This window comes from Ranitomeya imitator, chromosome 10 (genome assembly GCF_032444005.1).
Source record: "Ranitomeya imitator isolate aRanImi1 chromosome 10, aRanImi1.pri, whole genome shotgun sequence".
Lineage (NCBI taxonomy): Eukaryota > Metazoa > Chordata > Amphibia > Anura > Dendrobatidae > Ranitomeya > Ranitomeya imitator.
This window is the reverse complement of record NC_091291.1, coordinates 128,589,509-128,612,648: the sequence shown is the minus strand read 5'-3', so window position 1 is coordinate 128,612,648 and position 23,140 is coordinate 128,589,509. Positions and strand designations below refer to the sequence as shown.

The 23,140-nt window shown below is 46.2% G+C and overlaps 1 protein-coding gene across 5 annotated transcripts in view; it reads left to right on the top strand.

Annotated features, from left to right (window-relative positions):
• SAMD11 (sterile alpha motif domain containing 11) overlaps window positions 1-23,140 on the top strand; it is a 190,763-nt gene that overhangs the window by 154,909 nt on the left and 12,714 nt on the right. For all 5 annotated transcript variants that reach the window (XM_069741467.1, XM_069741469.1, XM_069741466.1 and 2 more), the window contains exons 8-11: window positions 7,537-7,687; window positions 21,214-21,329; window positions 21,442-21,520; window positions 22,418-23,121. In XM_069741467.1, the coding sequence (XP_069597568.1) occupies window positions 7,537-7,687; window positions 21,214-21,329; window positions 21,442-21,520; window positions 22,418-23,121 (1,050 nt within the window). The remainder of the gene's footprint in view (window positions 1-7,536; window positions 7,688-21,213; window positions 21,330-21,441; window positions 21,521-22,417; window positions 23,122-23,140) is intronic.

The window sequence follows — 23,140 nt, the reverse complement described above, 5'->3', positions numbered from 1 at the left end:
TTCAACCCCCTGCAGATTTAGCAGGTTTAATAAGATGCAAATAAGTTAGAGCCTTCAAACTTCAAACAAGAGCAGGATTTATTAACAGATGCATAAATCTTACAAACCAAAAAGTTTTGTTGCTCAGTTAAATTTTTATAAATTTTAAACATAAAAGTGTGGGTCAATTATTATTCAACCCCTAGGTTTAATATTTTGTGGAATAACCTTTGTTTGCAATTACAGCTAATAATCGTCTTTTATAAGACCTGATCAGGCCGCCACAGGTCTCTGGAGTTATCTTGGCCCACTCCTCCATGCAGATCTTCTCCAAGTTATCTAGGTTCTTTGGGTGTCTCATGCGGACTTTAATCTTGAGCTCCTTCCACAAGTTTTCAATTGGGTTAAGGCCAGGAGACTGACTAGGCCACTGCAACACCTTGATTTTTTGCCTCTTGAACCAGGCCTTGGTTTCTTGGCTGTGTGCTTTGGGTCGTTGTCTTGTTGGAAGATGAAATGACGACCCATCTTAAGATCCTTGATGGAGGAGCGGAGGTTCTTGGCCAAAATCTCCAGGTAGGCCGTGCTATCCATCTTCCCATGGATGCGGACCAGATGGCCAGGCCCCTTGGCTGATAAACAGCCCCACAGCATGATGCTGCCACCACCATGCTTGACTGTAGGGATGGTATTCTTGGGGTCGTATGCAGTGCCATCCAGTCTCCAAACGTCACGTGTGTGGTTGGCACCAAAGATCTCGATCTTGGTCTCATCAGACCAGAGAACCTAGAACCAGTCAGTATCAGAGTCCTCCAAGTGATCATGAGCAAACTGTAGACAAGCCTTGACATGACGCTTTGAAAGTAAAGGTACCTTACGGGCTCATCTGGAACGGAGACCATTGTGGTGGAGTACGTTACTTATGGTATTGACTGAAACCAATGTACCCACTGCCATGAGATCTTCCCGGAGCTCCTTCTTTGGGTTAGCCTTGACTCTTCGGACAAGCCTGGCCTTGGCACGGGAGGAAACTTTCAAAGGCTGTCCAGGCTGTGGAAGGCTAACAGTAGTTCCATAAGCCTTCCACTTCCGGATGATGCTCGCAACAGTGGAGACAGGTAGGCCCAACTCCTTGGAAAGGGTTTTGTTCCCCTTGCCAGCCTTGTGACCCTCCACGATCTTGTCTCTGATGGCCTTGGAATGCTCCTTTGTCTTTCCCATGTTGACCATGTATGAGTGCTGTTCACAAGTTCGGGGAGGGTCTTAAATAGTCAGAAAAGGCTGGAAAAAGAGATAATTAATCCAAACATGTGAAGCTCATTGTTCTTTGTGCCTGAACTACTTCTTAATATTTTAGGGGAACCAAACAGAATTCTGGTGGGTTGAGGGGTTGAATAATAAATGACCCTCTGAAAAGACTTTTCACAATTTAAAAAAAAAAATAAACAAAGAAATAACATTCTTTTTTGCTGCAGTGCATTTCACACTTCCAGGCTGATCTACAGTCCAAATGTCACAATGCCAAGTTAATTCCAAATGTGTAAACCTGCTAAATCTGCAGGGGGTTGAATACTACTTGTAGGCACTGTATATATATGTGTGCGTGTGTGTGTGTGTGTGTGTATACACACACACACACACACACACACACACACACACACACACACACACACACACACACACACACACGATTGTGGCCTGATTCTAGCGCATCGGGTATTCTAGAATATGCATGTCCCCGTAGTATATGAACAATTATGATTCGAGGCAGACTGTGCCCGTCGCTGATTGGTCGAGGCAACCTTTATGACATCATCGTCGCCATGGCAACCATTATGACATCATCGTCGCTGTGCCCGTTGCTGATTGGTCGAGGCCTGGCGGCCTCGACCAATCAGAGACGCGGGATATCTACGTCCTTTATGACATCATCGTCGCTGTGCTCGTCGCTGATTGGTCGAGGCCTGACGGCCTCGACCAATCGTCGCTGTGCTCGTCGCTGATTGGTCGAGGCCTGACGGCCTCGACCAATCAGAGACGCGGGATTTCTACATCGATGCTGTGCCGGTCTCTGATTGGCCTGGCGGCCTCGACCAATCAGAGAGCCGGGATTTCCAGGACAGACAGACAGACAGACTGAAAAACCCTTAGACAATTATATATATAGATATATATATATACTAGATTGTGGCCCGATTCTAACGCATCGGGTATCCTAGAATATGCATGTCCCCGTAGTATATGGACAATGATGATTCCAGAATTCATGGCAGACTGTGCCCGTCGCTGATTGGTCGAGGCAACCTTTATGACATCATCGTCGCCATGGCAACCATTATGACATCTACGTCGATACTGTGCCCGTCGCTGAATCAGAAACGTGGGATTTCTACGTCCTTTATGACATCATCGTCGCTGTGCCCGTTGCTGATTGGTCAAGGCCAATCCTGGCCTCGACCAATCAGAGACGCGGGATGTCTACGTCCTTTATGACATCATCGTCGCTGTGCCCGTTGCTGATTGGTCAAGGCCAATCCTGGCCTCGACCAATCAGAGACGCGGGATGTCTACGTCCTTTATGACATCGTCGCTGTGCCCGTCGCTGATTGGTCGAGGCCTGGCGGCCTCGACCAATCAGAGAGGTGTGATTTCCAGGCAGACAGACAGAAAGACAGACGGAAAAACCCTTAGGCAATTATATATATAGATACCGTATATATATATATATATATATATATATATATATGTAGATAGATACATTTTTTTTCTCATATTTTGTCACCAAATGGCTTGTTGTATCAGCTCCTAGGTGGCAGTTTATCATTTTATTAGGGTGCCGCGATATCTCGGAGGCCGGTTTGATAAGCGCCATGTTCTTGCATATTGTGTCAGATGACGGGACGGCTGGCACCGCTCTACATAGGGACTGAGTGCATTTTAGCGCACACCTTTATGTAATGACTGCCATCAATAATTAAGGGATGGGTGAGTGCAGTATAAATCACTTTCTGGGGCGAGGCAGGGTTTGCAGCGCGCCCTCTGGTCTCTCTTCCGATGCAGATCCATGAAGATTTTTATCTCCGCTTTCCCCTGTCTAATATTAATCCTGCCTTCTGATCCTGGCTTTACCCGCAGCCTCTTGGGCTTAAAGTGTCACTCCGTGTGATGTTTCCAGCTGTCAGAGACGCGGCCTGCCTTCTGCACATTCATCGAGGCAGTGGGGGGGACGCAGTCAGGGCACCACATCCGGGACCGTCACCGATGGCTAGCGAGATAAGCGACATGTCAACAGAAATTACAGGAATGCTGCCAGGATTTCATTACTAAGCCATACCCGGTGATTCGCTATCGAGAAAATATCACACGTTAAACATGATCTTATTCTCCTGGGGACCATCCCTGTCTATTACTCATACGTGGCGTTTTTTGAAAAAATTTCACTTTTTTTAGGTGTTTTATTTTCCTTGTAATTTCTCGCCATCAAAAAATGCTGTAAATGTGAAAAGGAAAACAAAATGTAGTTTAGCTTTTTTTTTTTCTTGTGTTTTCCTATTGGCTTCTCTATGAGGCCTAAAAATACATAACAAACATTTCCTGCGGGAATTTCATCCTGCGATGGAACCAGTTTTCTGGTATTTAAAAGTCACAAATTTTGCAGACTTGGGGCGTAATTAATTGCGGTGGAATTTTCTTTAGTAGTTTTTAGTTTTGTGTATAGATTAGATGCAGTCACATTAAAGCTTCATATTACTCTCTCCAATGTCTGACATCTTGGCGTCCTCTCATCCTGGGCATGCTGTTATCTTACATTATGTAGCACCACATCCTCGCCCTGCGCCTTCCTGCTTGTCATTTTTCGCGCCCGCAGTCTCTCTCTGGCACGCGGCTGTGCCCTCAGCGACCATCCTGTCACTCTGCTCTGACAGGGGAAGCCGGGGCTGCACTCGCAGGTAATTCTGAAGAGAACAGGAGACGTGGCGTGGATCAGAAGGAGAGACTTTTAAGGGGACGTTTAAAGGAGTTGTCCCCCTTCTGTTGACCTTTTTTTCTTCTTGTCTTGAGTGTACTTATTTTTGTAATTGGGTATTATTGCAAATGTTGCACTGTTTGCCTCTTTTTTTTGCGCAGTGTTTAGTGTATTGCTGGTTGCAGAATGAGTTAACAGATTCTCATGAGTGAACTTGCAATCTATTAGGAGGGTTTGTATCTCTTTTATCTGTCTTTTTCTGAGCTCCTCTCAGCTAATTTATGGCCATAAATGCCAACCAAGTTGAATATGTAGGAAACAAAAGGTGCAGAATCATTAGAGGAATCTCGCACCCCCACCGATCAGATATTGAAGACCTATCCTAAAGGCTTGTGCAATCTCTCGTTTTCAGCTGGGCCGAGGGAAAAAAAAATTATCACACCTTGCCCAAATTTTATCCAAATTCCCATCCGGCTATGCAAGTCAATGAGTAGTGGAAAACATCGGACTGCACTCTGATGACATCTGAGTGCAGTCTGATTTCCACAGACTGGCACAATGGCGAAGATGGAGAAATCTTGTTTTCCATCTTCTCATTCGAGAGAATCAGATCGCGCGATGATCAGGATGGTGTGATTGGTATAATCGGCAGATGAGAGAATATACATCCGTCTGAACCTGCCTTAAGGATAGGCCATCAGTGTTAAAGTCCCAAACAACCCCTTTTTAAAGTAACAAAATCAAAACATTTTTTTAATTTTTTTTTTCCCTAAATTACATAGATTAAGTATCTCCCCCCAAAAAATTAAATCACCAAAATCTGCCACAGAAGGGGGCTGGTTTGTGCACACAGTTGTATCAAACAAAGCAGAGGCATCGAACTACATTTTCAGCCGATATTCGGTGGCGGCTGCTAGAAAATGGGATTTGGCGCTTTAAGATTCTGCAACATCCAAATGTAAATTTGATTATTATCTCTTGGTGGTCAGACAATTTTAGCTCGCAGACTATTCAGGCTTCGTCTTCCACGTTCGCTAATGCCCCTTCCCCCCCTTCCTATCTCTGTGGCTTGCCGCCAGCTCTGACAGGCTATGACACCCCCGTGACTGCCAAGCGCTGCAGCTGGGAAGCCCCCCAGGCTGAGCTGCCATATCTCATCTACACAGTGCATCTCACAGATCGCTCAGGATCCAGCTCCACAGTTGGTAACCTCGAGCCTCCACGATCTGTGGCAGGCAGACATAGCCCAATTCAAAGCTCTACCTCCAGGCGACATGATCAGCACCCCTAAGAAGGCAATTAGCCGAGCCGCGTTAATTGTGTCTGGGCCATCTACGCCTCTAATGATCATTGATTGCGCTGCTTCTCCTTTGTCGTTACTACATAGTCCGGGATGAATGAGGCTAGCCATTGATCTGTCATAAATGTGTGTCTGTCTTAGCGTGAACTTTAATATTGTGTCCGTCTGTAGTAGGTTCTGTTCACACACACCTGAATCGGCTGCAAATTCCTACAGATTTTATCCTGTCCCTGCACCGATCCAGCCCGAAAACCTGCACCAAATTAACATACCCTTAGATGGTCTCTATCATTTCCATAGTAAGGATGCATTCCGGATTACAGTGTAAACAGGTTTTCAATCGCCAGATAAGCAAGCCAAGCACTCGATTGTCGGGTGAATTGTTTTTTTTTTTTTTTTTGCGCGCTTGCTTAATTAAAAGGGCTATGCGGTACTTTTATATCAATGACCTATTCTTAGGAAAGGTCATCAGTACCGCATCGGTGGTGGTGCGACACCTGGCCCGCGCTCCAATGATCTGTTCCCTATACCAGCAGTGGTTGGATGTGATCAGTCGCGGTGCGGAACGGCACAGCTGCGACAACTGTGGGGTACTGCCAATCGCCCCCATTCATTGGCCACTATGCTGTTGTCGAAGCTGTGCCGTTCCGCTCCACAGCTGATCATATCCATCTGCCGCCAGCATCGGGAACAGCTAATAAGTAGGAGTACTTGGTATGGAAACCCCACTGATCTGGTATTGATGACCTCTCCTAACGACACGCCCTCAATATAAAATACTGCACAAGACCTTTAATAATCATCAGTCTCGGCAGCACATCAGCCTGTGTTTAATAGGAAATGTGCTGCCGAGAACATGATTTTCTTTGTGCGCGGAATAATCGATTAACTGTTATTTTGCGCGGTCGGCTATTAAATTTGGCGCCGATCTGCAAACCAGTCAGCAAGTGTAAACGTACCTTAAGAAACTTTGGAATATATCTAAATGGAGAAAATATGCATCTATTAGCAAACTTTTCCCCTCCCCCCTGAACTCATCATAATTTGCCTTATTCAAAACCATACAGGCTGCTGGCACACTTGGGTATCCGCATACTGTTGTCTATTGAAATTTATAGAGAATGGAGGTGGGGGGGAAGAGAAGATTGAAAGGCAGAGAGATGGTGAGGCTTTTTAGTAAGTGTTTTATCCCACCCTAGTGCTGGATTCACAGCCACATTGCTCAGTACTGCTGTACAACGTCCTCCATGGCGCTTCTGAACATATGAATGGAGGCAGGAGAGTAGGAATCCCTCATTTCTATGTTGCTGGTCTCTACCTACTAGCTCAGAGACAAGTGAAAATTAGAGAGTCTGCCGAAGGGAAAACTGCAGGATACTATTCATATAATGGGCAGCAATAGTGTTATTCCTCAGGTACTCGACCTATTTAGAAATTAAATATGTTATTTGTAGCAGCCTGATTGACTGCCAATACTGTTGGATTCACAATCATCAGATTTTGGAATACATGAATAGTTTTTTTTTTTTTAGCAATTGAGAATGGCACGAAGAGCGAGTTTTCATATTTGTCCAGTCAGATTATGACACAGAGCAGGTTTTATTCACATTTCTTCCGGCTTTGCCTGGAAAATCACTTTTATTTAATGGCATCACACATTGTTTTTTTTCCATTGCCAAAACTGGGATTTGATCCCGAAGAGAGAAGCGGTAATCCTGGCCTTCTGAACTTAGGCGAGAGTCAAGAACTCGGGGTGCTTTGTGTTGCCGCCAATAGCCATGTGTATCCAGCGATGTTCAGAAGACATCATATTCCTTATCAACGTAGAACAATGCGTCCTGTAATACCATGAAATCATTTTCTGGAACTAAAATACCCTTTTTTTCTTTTTTTAAACTTGAGAAAGTAAATTTGGTCCATCCCTCCGCCCCTCTCGCAGCCCCCCCACTCTGGCGGTGACTCAGTGAGCGCCGTGTGTTTTCGAGTTAGTTCCAATGGCAGAAAAAAAAACATGTGGTTTTGATTGTTTCTGTCTGAGGGAAGCGGAGAAAGAAACCGCTAAAGAAAAGGAAGATAGAGAAGTGAACAAAGGAGGTGAAGAGATGGAGAGAGAGTGTGATGAGGAGCAGGATGGTGTCCGCGAGCAGCCAGGTAATGGCGGAGGAATGTGGAGAAGAAGGCAGGGAAGGAAGGACGATGGATGGCTCAGGATATCTGAGACGACTTGAGAATAGTTTGCAGCACTGCGGGGAGTTTCAGCTTGACACAGTTTCCGCTCTTCTTTTGGCAGATCTTCTCCGGGCCCGACAAGAAGTGGCAGCTGCTGTGGTGCGAAACCCGGGAGCAATGGAAGCTCACATCCCCACCTCCAGTAACAACTCGAGCCAGAGGAGGAAGCAAGGCCTGCCCCAGCACCGGGACACCTCCCACTTCACCGACAGGTAGCGTACGACCCACGCCGGCGACACCGCGCATGTCACGTCTCGTTTAACCATTTGCACCTACTGCTAATAATTGCAAAGGAATGTAAGAATATACTTAAAGGGGTCGTCTGGGATTAGAAAAAGTTGTCGTTTCTGTCGTTCTGCAAAAGATCTGTCTCGCACGTAGCACCTGGGAGTGGACGTTACCCTATAGGTCAATGTCCGACCCTGTAACGAGTCCAGGGATAAATGCCAAAAAAGAAACTAGTAGTTCCTTGCATTCTGCAAGAGAACGAATTTGCATACTTTTCTCCCATAGACAGCCCCAGCTTATTTTAATTGGGGACCTCAATTGATTAAGAACAATCTATACTCCCTCCCGCAGCTGCACCGCTCCAGCATTGTCGGCGCCGCTGTTCCCGGAGAGTGGCATGATTTGTTGCGTCACGTGCCATTGAGCGTCCGCTCGTCGGCTGCAGCATTTCTGTTTCGCACACCCTGACGGAATATTGATGAGCCGCAGATAAAGAGCGGATTGCATGCGACCCAAGTCACATCACTCTATGGGAACACCTTGACGCTGCAGGAGGTAGTTTTGTTTTAATTAAGATGTTGAATTGATTAAGAAGGGATTGTCTAGTAGCGGATAACCCCTTTTAGGCAGAACCAGTACTTTACTATGTTGACTCAAGAGTGTCGTGCTCAACTAGCCAAACTGTGCTCTACACTGATGAGGGGCAAAGATCCTGAAACAGGCTTTCTGTTTTACGAGTTTCTGGCTTGGCATTTATCCCTGGTTATGCCTTAAGGTTTGTTAAAGGGTTGTACACTGATTTATTATAAGGCAACTACCTCTCTAATTTGGTAGTTTCTTTGGTTTTGTGAGAGCTAATTTGCATACCTTTCTCCCATGGAGAATTGCGTATAAGACTCCATACTCAGCCGGGCCTGTACTTTCCTCCATGTTGCTTTTTCACAAACACTAACTCCCATAGGTCGTGACTGGTGTTGCAGCAAAAGAAGAAAAGGGGGTCAAGCTGCAATACCACATACAACCCGTGGCCAAGTGTGGCACTGTTTTAGAAACAAAAAAAATGATTTTTTTTTTAACCTAAATGGGGAAGACTTTTTAAGGTGGTGGTCTGTATCGAGTGAAGCTGATATGAAAAGGCTATTTTTTTTTTTATTATCTGGGGTATGGCGGATGGGACGCAATGTTTATGGACACAACATGTATAAAATTGATCTATACAGCTGGGGCAAAGATGACGTTTGTCCTGCATTAGATACCCTAGCCGAGGCAGAGGTTGGCAATTATTGTGCCCCCGTTATCCAAACCTCGTTCCCAAATCCCCCATGTGGTCCCAGATTAAAGGGTCACGCATACATCCATCTAACGCTCCGTCTTAGAGCATTAAAGCCTAGAAACCTGGAATTACAGTAAACAGCAGGAATCCTTATTAGTGCTTCCTTCTTGAGCAGATTTTGTGCTTGTGGCTTTTGTCGCACCTAATATCTAAAATAAAGGTTGTTATATAGTAGGCGAGCGGCGGTTCAGCCTCATTTCCTGATAGCGGCTCATCCAGCATTTGTGTCACAACTTGTACCAGCTTTGTGGGACCCGGCGCCTGCTGAATAACATTACATTATGTGCGAAAGTGAGTAGGAAACGGTGTGTGGGCAATCGCAGCAGCCTTGACGCACGGCACACCAAGAGTGGGATTGTGCAAACTTCCACTTATAGGTGTCTCGCACGGCACCTCCTCAGGCACGTGTTTGACAGGAATTAGGTCATCGGAACAGGATCTAGATAGAAAAGACTGGATTTACAGAGAAAATAGAAGCTTGAGGGGAGTTAGCAGAAAATGACTGTTCAAACCAAGCGCAGGCTCTCGGTGCACCCAAAAAATTCAGTGCATTTTCCCACCTACTCGTTTTCCATCTTTCTGCACCCTTCCCTTCCTTGATTGACAGCTCTGGCCATTACAGGAGCCAGAGATGGACGCAACGAGATGGAAAATATGTAGGTGGGAAGATGCATTGATCTTTATGGCCACACCAAGGGTGTACCGAGCGACTATGCTTGGTTTGAAAAGTCCCATTAAAGGGGTTGTTGTTACCAAGAAGACCCTTCCATAATCTTATTGAAACAGGCTTTGCTTTTCTAAAACCTTGATCAGCTGTTCTTGTCATTAGTTCCAATACAGTATTCTGTAAAAATGTACCAATCCTCCTTTATGGGTTTTATCACCGGTCAATAGTTTTCTACTGTGAACATTTATAGCGAGATCACAGACGCCGCATGGAGGCAAATGCGGCCCCTACGGATCTGACCGTATTATGGCATGTGATGAAAGTTGGCATAAATGTTGTTTTCTTTTACTTATTTTGTATGAATCGGTCACAGGAAAGTCTTAGTTACTTACCGGTAACGGGATTTTTCGGAGCCCATGACAGCACCACGATACAATGATGCTGTCATGGGAGCCCGAATAAAGTCTTAGTTACTTACCGGTAACGGGATTTTTCGGAGCCCATGACAGCACCACGATACAATGATGCTGTCATGGGAGCCCGAATAAAGTCTTAGTTACTTACCGGTAACGGGATTTTTTTTGGAGCCCATGACAGCACCCTTATATTGTGGTGCTGTTATGGGAGACCTAATAAACCTGCTTGCCCCAAGAGGAAATTGCTGCAACAATATGGCCCCTTATCGAGCCACTGGTGCCATATTGCGCATTTATACCACACAGATGTGTAATATGGCCTCATCCAGTATTTGGATGGGTTCTCCCCACCATTAAGATTCATCAGCTATGGTTTGGATATGGAGGTACCTGTGCAGCGAATGAGAGGTCGGGTCGTATACTTTGGGGCATCTCTTAAGTGGATAATGGATCTACTGACGCAACCACAGTTTATTTTCCATTATTGTCCCTTTTGGCTTTGTTGCCCTTTCTTTTTTTCCTTTGTTTCCTTCCATGTAGTCTCCGTTGTTACACAGGGATTGTTGGTTTCTAGGCGAGATTGGATGGTTTTATGATGTTAATCTGGCTCCTTGGAAATATGACGAGACTTCTAGCTCTGGAAGGATGTGTAGGATCAGCCTCGGCAGTAGGATTGCATTAAGGATGACAGTGTTGTGGGAACGCGAGTGAGCGAAGGGGCTTGCACTTTGGCTAACCCTTCCCATCATGGGGAAAGCTGCAGACACAGACACGCCAGTTGTGGGGATTGCATGGTTCCTGTCCAGCATAACTCCAGGAAACCCTCCCAACCTCTGTGTGGCCTGGAAGTCTTCCAGGGAAGTCAGAGGAATAGATGAAGAAAGCATGTTTGGGTGGGGGAAAGAGCAAGGGAGCAAGTGTGTCTGAGGACTAAGATCTGGCTCTGACCTGGACTTTCCATCTGGAAGGGAGGGAGACCTTCTCTGTGCTCCAGACTTGAGGAGGGGAATGCGATGGTTGTTTATCACCAGATAAAGGATCATTGTCTGCTCTGGATCTTCAGCCGTTGATGCTGGCGGAGGACTAGTAAATAGCGGTGGATTCCAGTAAGGAGGCGGGAGAGTCCTGGGGCTTTCTATGGGATCAGTGTTTGGCAAACAAAAAACTGTGGTTGTTTTTTTTTTTTTAGTCTGGTGTAGACTTGGCGGGTGGGATTACCCAGTTCCCAGAGGGGCTTGGTGCCAGAACATTTCACCCCGAACTAAATGGCAAGACGAGCCCAGAACTCTTGACTGTCATTATGATGTCTAAGACTAAGTTCACATGTCCAATAATCAGACGGGATCTAGCAGCAATCCGTTCCCAAAAAAGTTGTACAGACACCGGCTAAAAAAAAAAACCGATTGCAACTGAATCCGTTTTCGTTTTTTTTTTTTTTTTAACATTGAAAGATCCTCTAAATAACCATCCGTTAGAAAAGGATCCGTTTTTTGTTTACTTACTGGTTGTTTCAAATGGATGGAACCAGGGTCTTCATGGATTTTTTATTTTCAATCATCCATTTGTGCACACCTTTATACAGGTAACTACACCGGATCCATTCATCTAAACAAGCCCTTATTTTCTCATCAGTGATGGCGGTATTAGGCAAAAACAACATTTATTGAAATGATAAACCGTGTCTCTTTTACTTTGCAACAATGTGCACAAAGATCTCTTTCTTGTATCCCTGTGTTCTTTCGCTCTTCTGCAAAGCAATAGTCAAGGCTGCGAGTACCAGGTCAATGCTGTACGGCTCCTTTCATCACTCAATTGCATGTGAACCTGTCCACTAGGTGGCAGTCTTGTACAAGACCTCATGTATTGCTTTCTAGAGCAGATGCAGGAAAATGAATGTTGAGGATTTATGCCAGTCATGAGCTAGTATAGATGATTATTATCTGTGTGGTTGGAAGGGGTTAAAATAAAAATGAAGCCGGCTAGCCTGGAGCACATAGCTGGAGCTGACAGAATCTCACCCCCTCTTCCTCCATTCCCAGTTCCCTCCCTCAGGCAGGGTGCGTGAGTGGAAGGTAGATTTATGGCAGGCGGAGATGGAAGGAATTGGAGGAGTTGGAGAAGGCTTGGGGTTAAGATTCCATCCCATCTTCCTGGGTGGGAACTCCAGGGGAGGATAAATGGCCAGGCTCAGTCATGGCGTCCAGGAACTTGTGCCACAGCCCATATGTCCGGCGTGCAGGATATCCTGCGGTGCGGCCGTTATAGGATCGGGATCAGACTTCCAGATTAGGGATCGTCCGGTTATCGTTATTTGTACGCGGCCGCCATTCTGTCGTGGATCCGTTAGTGCCGGACGACAAAGTGGCAAATGCGATGGATACATACAGTGGGGCAAAAAAGTATTTAGTCAGTCAGCAATAGTGCAAGTTCCACCACTTAAAAAGATGAGAGGCGTCTGTAATTTACATCATAGGTAGACCTCAACTATGGGAGACAAACTGAGAAAAAAAATCCAGAAAATCACATTGTCTGTTTTTTTAACATTTTATTTGCATATTATGGTGGAAAATAATTATTTGGTCAGAAACAAAATTTCATCTCAATACTTTGTAATATATCCTTTGTTGGCAATGACAGAGGTCAAACGTTTTCTGTAAGTCTTCACAAGGTTGCCACACACTGTTGTTGGTATGTTGGCCCATTCCTCCATGCAGATCTCCTCTAGAGCAGTGATGTTTTTGGCTTTTCGCTTGGCAACACGGACTTTCAACTCCCTCCAAAGGTTTTCTATAGGGTTGAGATCTGGAGACTGGCTAGGCCACTCCAGGACCTTGAAATGCTTCTTACGAAGCCACTCCTTCGTTGCCCTTGCGGTGTGCTTTGGATCATTGTCATGTTGAAAGACCCAGCCACGTTTCATCTTCAATGCCCTTGCTGATGGAAGGAGGTTTGCACTCAAAATCTCACGATACATGGCCCCATTCATTCTTTCATGTACCCGGATCAGTCGTCCTGGCCCCTTTGCAGAGAAACAGCCCAAAGCATGATGTTTCCACCACCATGCTTTACAGTAGGTATGGTGTTTGATGGATGCAACTCAGTATTCTTTTTCCTCCAAACACGACAAGTTGTGTTTCTACCAAACAGTTCCAGTTTGGTTTCATCAGACCATAGAACATTCTCCCAAAACTCCTCTGGATCATCCAAATGCTCTCTAGCAAACTTCAGACGGGCCCGGACATGTACTGGCTTAAGCAGTGGGACACGTCTGGCACTGCAGGATCTGAGTTCATGGTGGCGTAGTGTGTTACTTATGGTAGGCCTTGTTACATTGGTCCCAGCTCTCTGCAGTTCATTCACTAGGTCCCCCCACGTGGTTCTGGGATTTTTGCTCACCGTTCTTCTGATCATTCTGACCCCACGGGGTGGGATTTTGCGTGGAGCCCCAGATCGAGGGAGATTATCAGTGGTCTTGTATGTCTTCCATTTTCTAATTATTGCTCCCACTGTTGATTTCTTCACTCCAAGCTGGTTGGCTATTGCAGATTCAGTCTTCCCAGCCTGGTGCAGGGCTACAATTTTGTTTCTGGTGTCCTTTGACAGCTCTTTGGTCTTCACCATAGTGGAGTTTGGAGTCAGACTGTTTGAGGGTGTGCACAGGTGTCTTTTTATACTGATAACAAGTTTAAACAGGTGCCATTACTACAGGTAATGAGTGGAGGAAAGAGGAGACTCTTAAAGAAGAAGTTACAGGTCTGTGAGAGCCAGAAATCTTGATTGTTTGTTTCTGACCAAATACTTATTTTCCACCATAATATGCAAATAAAATGTTAAAAAAACAGACAATGTGATTTTCTGGATTTTTTTTTCTCAGTTTGTCTCCCATAGTTGAGGTCTACCTATGATGTAAATTACAGACGCCTCTCATCTTTTTAAGTGGTGGAACTTGCACTATTGCTGACTGACTAAATACTTTTTTGCCCCACTGTATATTCTAGATTACATCTGGAACCAGTAGACTATAAGTAACCGTCATTACGCTGCTAGTGTTTCTCACCCAGCTTTCCAAAAATCCTGAGTGGTAATGAGTTCACTGAATATCTAGATCAGGGTTCAGGGTGCCAGCCTCGGTGGTAGGTATGATGCCCATGTCACCCAGCCTTCCCAGAATCAGAAGAGGACAGGACCACATGACTGCAAGTAGACCGGTGCAATACGGTTATTATTCCAACAGCGCCACTCTTGTACGGAGGATGTAACTGGTACTGCAATTGAAGCTCATTTCAAGGGTAATTCCAAAATTAATAAGTCATTGCCTATCCTGTGCTCCCCTTTCTCCAGTAGCCCCCGTAGCCAATTAATTGAGCATGCCCACAGCTGCTGCATTCAAATTGGGAGCTCTGCAGACCCCCGATTCATGAATTCCAGAGCCTCGATCTCATGGGACCCCCAGCAATCAGTAAGCTATGAATAGGGGATAACTTTAATATTTTTGGGAATACCCCTCTAAATTGGAATAAGAAACACAGCCCAAGAACAGGAGTGGACAAGAGACTCGTACAGCCCCTTTAATGATGGTTGATGGTATTCTGTATAGATAATAAATGATCCCTTTAACCTGTGTTGTTTTTTTTTTACCCGCTTTCATTGGATATAGAATGCATACAGGACAGGGTTAAAAAAAAGAAAAAAAAAAAGCAGTGGCTCGTTTTAACCGTATAATGCGCAACCCTGTAATGACTTTAACTATTGATTATTTGAAGGCCATTAGCGCTTATTGTTAAAGAAAAGTCAATACTTTTAAAGCCTCGCCAACCATTTGTCTCCTGTTAAAGGACATATCAAATTTAGCAGCGTGCAGCGTAAATCCCTTAATGCCGAGCAGGGCTGTGGGAGCAGAGAGAGGAGAAACAGACACCGGATCCGAGGGCTGGAGATCAGCCATCCCAGAGTCAGAAGCAAATCCGCTCTGTAGCCCCTCGGCTTCCAGGCTGATCTGCCATCTCTGCTCAAACCCATTTCACACTCTGCTATTAAACCGAAAAGCCATCGTCTGTGAAAAACGTATCTGCATCGCATTACTAAAGGCGACAACGGCGTTAAAGGGACACTAACCCCAAAATCCAACTTATCGTTCAAATTGTAATGCAGGTTATTGTTCCCTGTTATCAGCCATGCAGTCTGGGGAGTGGCGAACTGGAATATTCATTAATGGGGTGCACTGGAGCAGCTCACTCCTGGGCCTCACTTATGGCGGGTTCTAGGGAACTGCATGGCAGCTTTTTCTGAAAAAAAAAAAAAAAATGCCACATCCATCTGCTGGTTGTGTGCGGTATTGCAGCTCATTCTTAATTTCTATCTGCAATACCAGATGCAACCTATGGAGAGGGGTGGCGCTGTTTATAGAAGTAAGCAGCCATGTTTTTCTAATGCAGGTCCAAAGATGGTCAATAATTTTTCCCATACTCATTTAATTCTCAAAAACATTTAACATGTCCATTAAGATGGCAAGGTAGATAAGTAGCCCAGGACTTGGTCATCCTAATGCTGCAGCCATGGTGTCTATGGGACCCTCTGTCTTCCACATGCAAGGGCACAAACGCCAATGTACACCCTCCTCGGGTGTTGTGGCCTCCCTTGGGCGTTGTAGTCTCACTCAGATGTTGTAGCTCCCCTCGGGCGTTGTAGTCTCCCTCAGATGTTGTAGCTTCCCTCGGGCGTTGCGGTCTCCCTCGGGCGTTGCGGTCTCCCTCGGGCGTTGCGGTCTCCCTCGGGCGTTGCGGTCTCCCTCGGGCGTTGCGGCTCCCTCGGGCGGTGCGGCCTCCCTCGGGCGGTGCGGCCTGCCTCGGGCGGTGCGGCCTGCCTCGGGCGGTGCGGCCTGCCTCGGGCGGTGCGGCCTCCCTCGGGCGGTGCGGCCTCCCTCGGGCGGTGCGGCCTCCCTCTGGCATTGTGGCCTCCCTCGGATGTTGTAGCTTCCCTTGGGCATTGTGGCCTCCCTCTGGCATTGTAGTCTCCCTCGGGCGGTGTGGCCTCCCTCGGGCGGTGTGGCCTCCCTCGGGCGGTGTGGCCTGCCTCGGGCGGTGTGGCCTCCCTCTGGCATTGTGGCCTCCCTCAGATGTTGTAGCTTCCCTTGGGCATTGTGGCCTCCCTCTGGCATTGTAGTCTCCCTCGGGCGGTGTGGCCTGCCTCGGGCGGTGTGGCCTCCCTCGGGCGGTGTGGCCTCCCTCGGGCGGTGTGGCCTCCCTCGGGCGGTGTGGCCTCCCTCGGGCGGTGTGGCCTCCCTCGGGCGGTGTAGCCTCCCTCGGGCGGTGTAGCCTCCCTCGGGCGGTGTAGCCTCCCTCGGGCGGTGTAGCCTCCCTCGGGTGTTGTTCCTCCCTTTGGAATAGTTAATTCCTTCCGCCATGTTGCTCTCTACCTAGTAACAGGCATGAATAAACAATGGCGGAATAGACTTTTTACCGGTCTGACAGGAAAGGACGGCTGATGGCCAGGTATCTACCGGTGATATAAGGGGGAACCGCTCATTAATAATGGACGAGGATGAAATGTGGATATGTTTATTTATGGTAATTTATGCAATAATTCTATTTTCCGCAGTCCTTGGTTGTAAAGAGGACAATAATGAGTCACCATTACTCAGTCAGTGAATGACAGGGGGGGGCTGCGTGCCCTCTATAATTACAGAAATAGAGGGAAGTATGTGAACCCTGCCTATAATACTGTGCGGTGACCGCTGCTCTCCGAATTCACCGCCCCCTCCCCGGGGGTCCATCAGGGACTGTTTCTATGGCAACAGTTCACATGGACCGGAGAAGGGTTAAGGTAATGGTATAATGCCCATTATCGCCTCTTGGCTTTTAGTATGAGGTGTCCCGAGTGTGCATGAAGGCCCCGCGTATGGTGCAGAGAGCACAGGGTCGTCCGCTCACTTCCATATAATCCCCAGAACTCGTGGCCCCAGTGAGAGATTTACAACATGAGAGGTTCAGACTCTGCCGCCATGGCGCAAATGTGATCAATCGATGCCTGTCAGATGGCAATAATCCAGCCAGGGTTGGGAAGGCCGGTCATAAAGCCCAGTGGAAAGTCTTCAGGTCCACAGACAAATAAGCTTTCCAGTGATCGTGTATTCATTAATCCCTGGGTACCGGGCCAATATTCACAGCAGGAAGGCTGCGGCCAGGGGCGTACACAGAAATCACCGGCCCCATAGCAGAAGTTTTATTTGACCCCCCTCCCCCCCAAAAAAAATGCTCTACTGTGACCCCAACAAATATATATATCTCATAACTTTGCAGCCTTTACAAAGTAATCTTACTCCTGCTGAAGTCCTAGATTCTTCTTTAATTGCCCCCATAAAGTATAATGCCAACAAAAGTACCCCCCAGACACAGCATGATGCCTACATGGTGAATTGTTCCACATGCACAGTATAATGACCCAACTGTACTCCACCTCAACTCCCAAAGCAAAGTATGGTGAACCCCACACAGTATGATCCCTCATCTGTGACCCCCACACAGCCCTACATAAAGTATAACGGGCCTACATACAATATAATGGACCCCCTCCTCTCCACACTGTATAATGGCCCGCACTAGCCCTCCATACAATATAATGGCCTCCACACAAACACTGTATAATTGCTTGCATACAGTATAATAGCCCTTCAAATATTATAATGGCCCCACATAGCCTTCCATATAGTATAATCGGCCCTATATAGTCCTCCATATAGTATTCTTCACTACCCATGGTCCTTCATATTATATAATGCACTCCCCATAGTCCTCTATAGAATAGAATGCTCTCCCTATGGTCCTCATTACAGTATAATGTTCTCCCCATGGTCCTCCATAGAATATAATGCACTCCTCATGGTGCTCCATAGAATATAATGCAGTCTCCTCCATCATCAGCCCTTGTGATGACTGACGGATAGAGGGGGGTCCGTAACAGTCGCGTGGCATGCTGCCATTCGCAATATGCCACTGGCTGGGGCTAATATCATTAAAGGAGTATTCCCTTCTCAAATATCCTATCTCAATATGTAGTAGGTCTAATAATAATAATATTAGCAAATACCTCCAAATAAAAATGTAGTATAGTTCTTCTGATTAGCTATGTCGCTTATCCCATGTGCAGGGCATTTTAGTACCTAAAGTTATCCGTGGTTACGACCACTCATATAGTGACCATTGTTAGTGGTCGTAACCATGGATACGTAGGCTACTGCAAAGTCCTGTACATGGGGTAAGTGACATAGCAAACACCTCCAATTAGGAATGTAGTATAGTTCTTTTGGTTAGCTAATATTTTTTAATATTCCACCTACTACATATTGGGATACGATCTTGGAAATGGGAATAGCCATTTAAGGAAAAGGTGACAGCTAGAGATGAAGCAAATTGACTCACAGGACCTGGTCAGTATGGCCGTCAGACTGGGGCCCTGCAAACCGCCTCACATCTCCCAGAATTCGCAGATCTTCTTTTGATTAGTTGGTTTGGTATGATGTCATTGTTGTGGCCGGCTAATCAAAACAAGAGCTACAGATGCCATCAGGTAGGAGGTTCGCACGCCGTCTGTTCAGCTGCCACACTCACTCACCGGGTCCTGGGAGACAGTTCACACTCTAGTGGCAATAAGAGTTGTTTTTTCTGGAAACTTTTTTTTTTTTAATTCTATTTTCTTATCCGAGTCGCTTAGATCATCATCATCATCATCCAGAAATGTACTTTACAGCAGCCGCACAACTGCATGGACTGGAGATGTTCATTGAGTTCTATAGGCGTGCTCTGTGATCTGTGCAGAGGACATTGTGCAGGGAGGGAGGAGGAAGTGAGCTGTGACATCACCCATTATCTAGATGTAGATAGTGCATTTCATTTTTATTCTACCTGTGATGATAATGAGCTGTGATCTCTACATAACAGGAAGTATTAGTCGTAGCCCAATATTGGACTTAGTGGTCAATGTAAAAATATGCAAAATTTCAGGATCGAGATTGTTAGACTTCCTGTAGACTATTATTCCTGACGCTCAGTCGTGATGAAAACGCAGCACGGCTCCGTCATGAATGTTCTGTTTGTGCTCCGAACATCCCGTACTTGTGGTTTCCTGCTGAATTGATGGGGACGGAAGCTGGAACATAATCATCAATGAAGGCTGTATAGTAGGCAGAGACTAAGCTAGCATCGAGAGGGTTAAACGCTGCCCGATTTCCCACATTGCATCCGATATAAAAGCCGCCTCACGTCTGGCAGCCTCGTCTCCCCATGATTACAGCTAATTACATCGACCGGACACCTCCTCGCCCCCGCCATGCAGCTTTAATTGACCGTTCTTCATCTGCAGGCTGTCCGGGTGGCAGAGCACTTGGCAGCCCAGCGACAGAGGCCTCGGCTAATTGTCGGGCCTGGGGGATTAGGCCAGGTGATTACACACTTCACGGTGTAATTACATAAGCATCGCTTGGCTGCTGCCCCGGCTCGGAGCCGAAGGTCACTTTCTGCGTTACCTGAGATTAATTGGAGCTGCCAGTAGAGTGCGAGGAGCTGGCGGAGCGCTGATACGATTAGCAGGACGTTTCAGCAGCGAGGAATCGATGGCCGCTCTTCCCAGACAACACGAGCAGCGCAATTAGTTTAGTGCTGAGTGAGGGGAGCGCTGGGGGGTGGGAGGTAATAATATGTGGGGGCTTGTCGGCGGAAATAGGCTGGGGGTCAGCCGTAGCTTCTAAACTGCCGGAATATCACGGTATTGTATAGTCTGACAACCAAATTCAATTTTTGTTTTCCTGGTGATTCATTCCCTCCGTCATGCATCTACGGAGACTAATAATGCTTTAGTCTACTGTAGTACGGCTCCATATAACCTTCGGAGTTCTGCTTTATTAGAGCCTACGGAGGCAAACCCGCATGTTGGCTGGTACGGTGCCATCGGGCAAATTCTCCGAAATTTGTGAGAAATTGTTCCCTCTCTTCCTGCTATAGTATAAGGTTACGGGGCCAATGCCACCTCCATTCATGGTCTGGCCGAATATTTGGGAAGGGTACGTAACACTTTTGGCCAACAATGGACGTTGCCAGCTGGTGCATGGCCTAAGCCGACCGTCCTTATTACACAGGGGCTGGTTAAGTCTTTTTGTGCCAGATCTAAAAGTGAACCCTCGCCACATGGCCAAGAACGGTGGCGAAACATGAGAAGGGGAATTGGGACGTTATCCCCTTAATATTTCGTGATGAGAGGACGGAGACGTTACCCGATACCCGAGCGTGACGGCGCTGGTTATTGTGTGCGAGCCGTGTCAAGGAGAGAGGACAGAAATGGAGAGGAATAAGCTCTTTGAATTGGGTCCCTTCCAAGATTAGAGAGGTTAATCTTAATGATAGTGGGTGGTGAGAGAGCCATCTATCTCTGGCAGCTCGGAGTCATTAATGTTTTATTGCCTTATTACATTGCCAATGTGACTGCGCCGCCATGCCGTCGCTCTCCTGTCTCCGTGTGAATGATGGCAGCACTACCCAGATGTTGGAAGAAGCTGCTCAGCTGTAAGAAAGGTTTGGCTACTGGAGTATCGCTAATGTTGGATCACTCCTGGCACCATCCGTCTTTGCCATGTCCTGAATTCATTAGATCTCCTTCAAGTAGTGGGATGGGGGAGGGGAGCACTAACTTTTAATGAACTTTGCTCTTAAACTTATTTTTTGTTTAGAAATTCGTACAAAATAATCTCACACCTGGCGCTAGACCTGTAGAAAAGTCTCAGGCTCGAGAACGACTTCCATTAAAATCTTCTAGCGATTTACTGACACAATTATCACAGTTATTACTTTCCAGTTATAATTGATATTGATGTTACCGTCAAGCTTGATTATGGAAAGACAAATACTTGATTCCATTTACTGGTATAATGGCCGTCTGTTCTGCCGGTATCGGTTTATTAAAATTCTAATGGCTCATAATGGTGTGAAAAGATTCCCCCCTTTCTTTTTTCCCTCCTCGCTTTGCCTGAATTCATTATGTATGAATATATCGCTATGTGAAGTATGCCTTTACTAAGAATGGACTTTTATTTTAATTATTTCCTAGGGAGATGGCTCACCCGCCTCCTCTGCTGTCACCCCAAAATGCCCCTCACATCGCCTTGGGACCACACTTGAGACCGCCATTTCTTGGGGTGCCATCCGCATTATGTCAGAGTCCAGGTAGGTTATTCCTGGACCTCTCCTTTAAGGCAGCATACATGTAGATTTATCTGGAGAGGAGGCAACTTTATACCGACCAGATACTTTACTAGACGCATTTCTATTTCTGCAGGTTACGGTTTCTTGCAACCAGCCCAAGCGGAAATGTTTGCACGGCAGCAGGAAATTCTACGGAAGCAGAATCTGGCCAGGTGACTACATTATTTCCTTCCAAAGGATCCTAAAACATCCAAACGCTGCATTTTATTGATCCTTTTGGCGTCATGTACCAGGAACTTTCCTGGAACCAATGTCCGATGGGCTCCTACTCACCCATTGAAAGCCAAGAAGAGTGTCTTTTTGACTGGTATACACCAGGGATACTTTTTTACAAGGTTGCCAGCTTGATTTTTTTCTTTTGCACGATTTATCAAAAAAATCAAGAACTATTGACATTTTTTAGGAACACGTTAGAAAACCATAATAAGTGATGAAGATTTTAAGTGGTGAATGTCTACATCCCCATAATGCTCATATAGAGAGATAAGCTGCATTCACTGGAAAAATGGACTAACCATGAATTCCTGGTCGGTTGGCAACCCTGCGCTGTTCCTGACAGATAAAGTATATTGCGTAGTATACATTATGGCCCTGATTTATTCATTAAGTGTCGGGGACTGGAGTAAGATTTGTTGCCTGCGGTCCCGTCCCAGCTTCGTCCACTTTTTCTGGCTTTTGTGCCATAAGTTGCAAAATTTTTGCAAAATCCTCATTGCGTAAGGATTTTGTGACTTTTCAAAAGTTTTCTGGCATAAAAGCATTGATGAATCCATCCGGTTCCTATGTATTTTTAATATAGGAGCATTTGGGTGGTGCAAGGAGGGTAAATGGTTTCTTTTGGGAGATCCTCTGGGTGGAATGGCTGTTATCGCTGTTTTTTTTTACTATCCCTTCATGAGAACATGGTGTCATCCAATCTTGTCAGTGACCATTGATCCCTGCAAGACATTGCTAATTAGACTCATTTTAGATGACCTGTATCAAACTAAATAGGGTTTATATCTTATTTATTTTTTCTTTAAGTCAACTTGTCTTATTTTTTCCCAAAGACTTGAAATGTCGGCAGAAATCATACGGCAAAAGGAGCTGGAGAATCTACACAGACAGCGACTTCTAGCTGGTGATCCGCTGACTCTTCACCCGGGCTTACCCCCCGACCACCCGGCACTGCGCAACATGCATGAGCTCCCCGAAGGTCACCCATTAAGAGAGGAACTTTCCAGAAGGAACGCCATGCTTGTCTTAAGGCACAATAACACCCCACTGCTGTCTTTAAATCATCAGGGGGTCCCTAGCGTGCCTCCTCCCAAGGAATCCCAAAGTGCAAGGCGGACAAGTCGAAAGTCCGCTCATCACCGGATGGAGCCTCCAGGAAACCACGGCGAAACAAAGGAACTCTTGGATCAACGTATAAGGGAGGGGGTATCTGACGGAAACGATGAGGAGATGAAAGATTCAGAGAGTGAGGCAGAGGAGAAGACAGACAGTCTGAGAGCTGAACGTGGTGCTTCATCCTCATCCCACGAACTGCAAGAGGGTAAAGATCCTCTCAAGGGAGGAGAGTCTCTAAAAGAGTCCAGTGACTCACTCAGCCACCAAAGCCTGTCATGTGTTCCATCAGAGTCACCGACTCATCTTCTGGGACCGGGAATCAACAAAGGAGATGCTAAATATTTGCCCTCCAGCTCAGTGCCTCCACCTCAGCCCTTTCCCTTTGGCTTCCCCTATGCCGTCAACCCTTATTTCCACACAGGTAGGTAACATCGCCACAC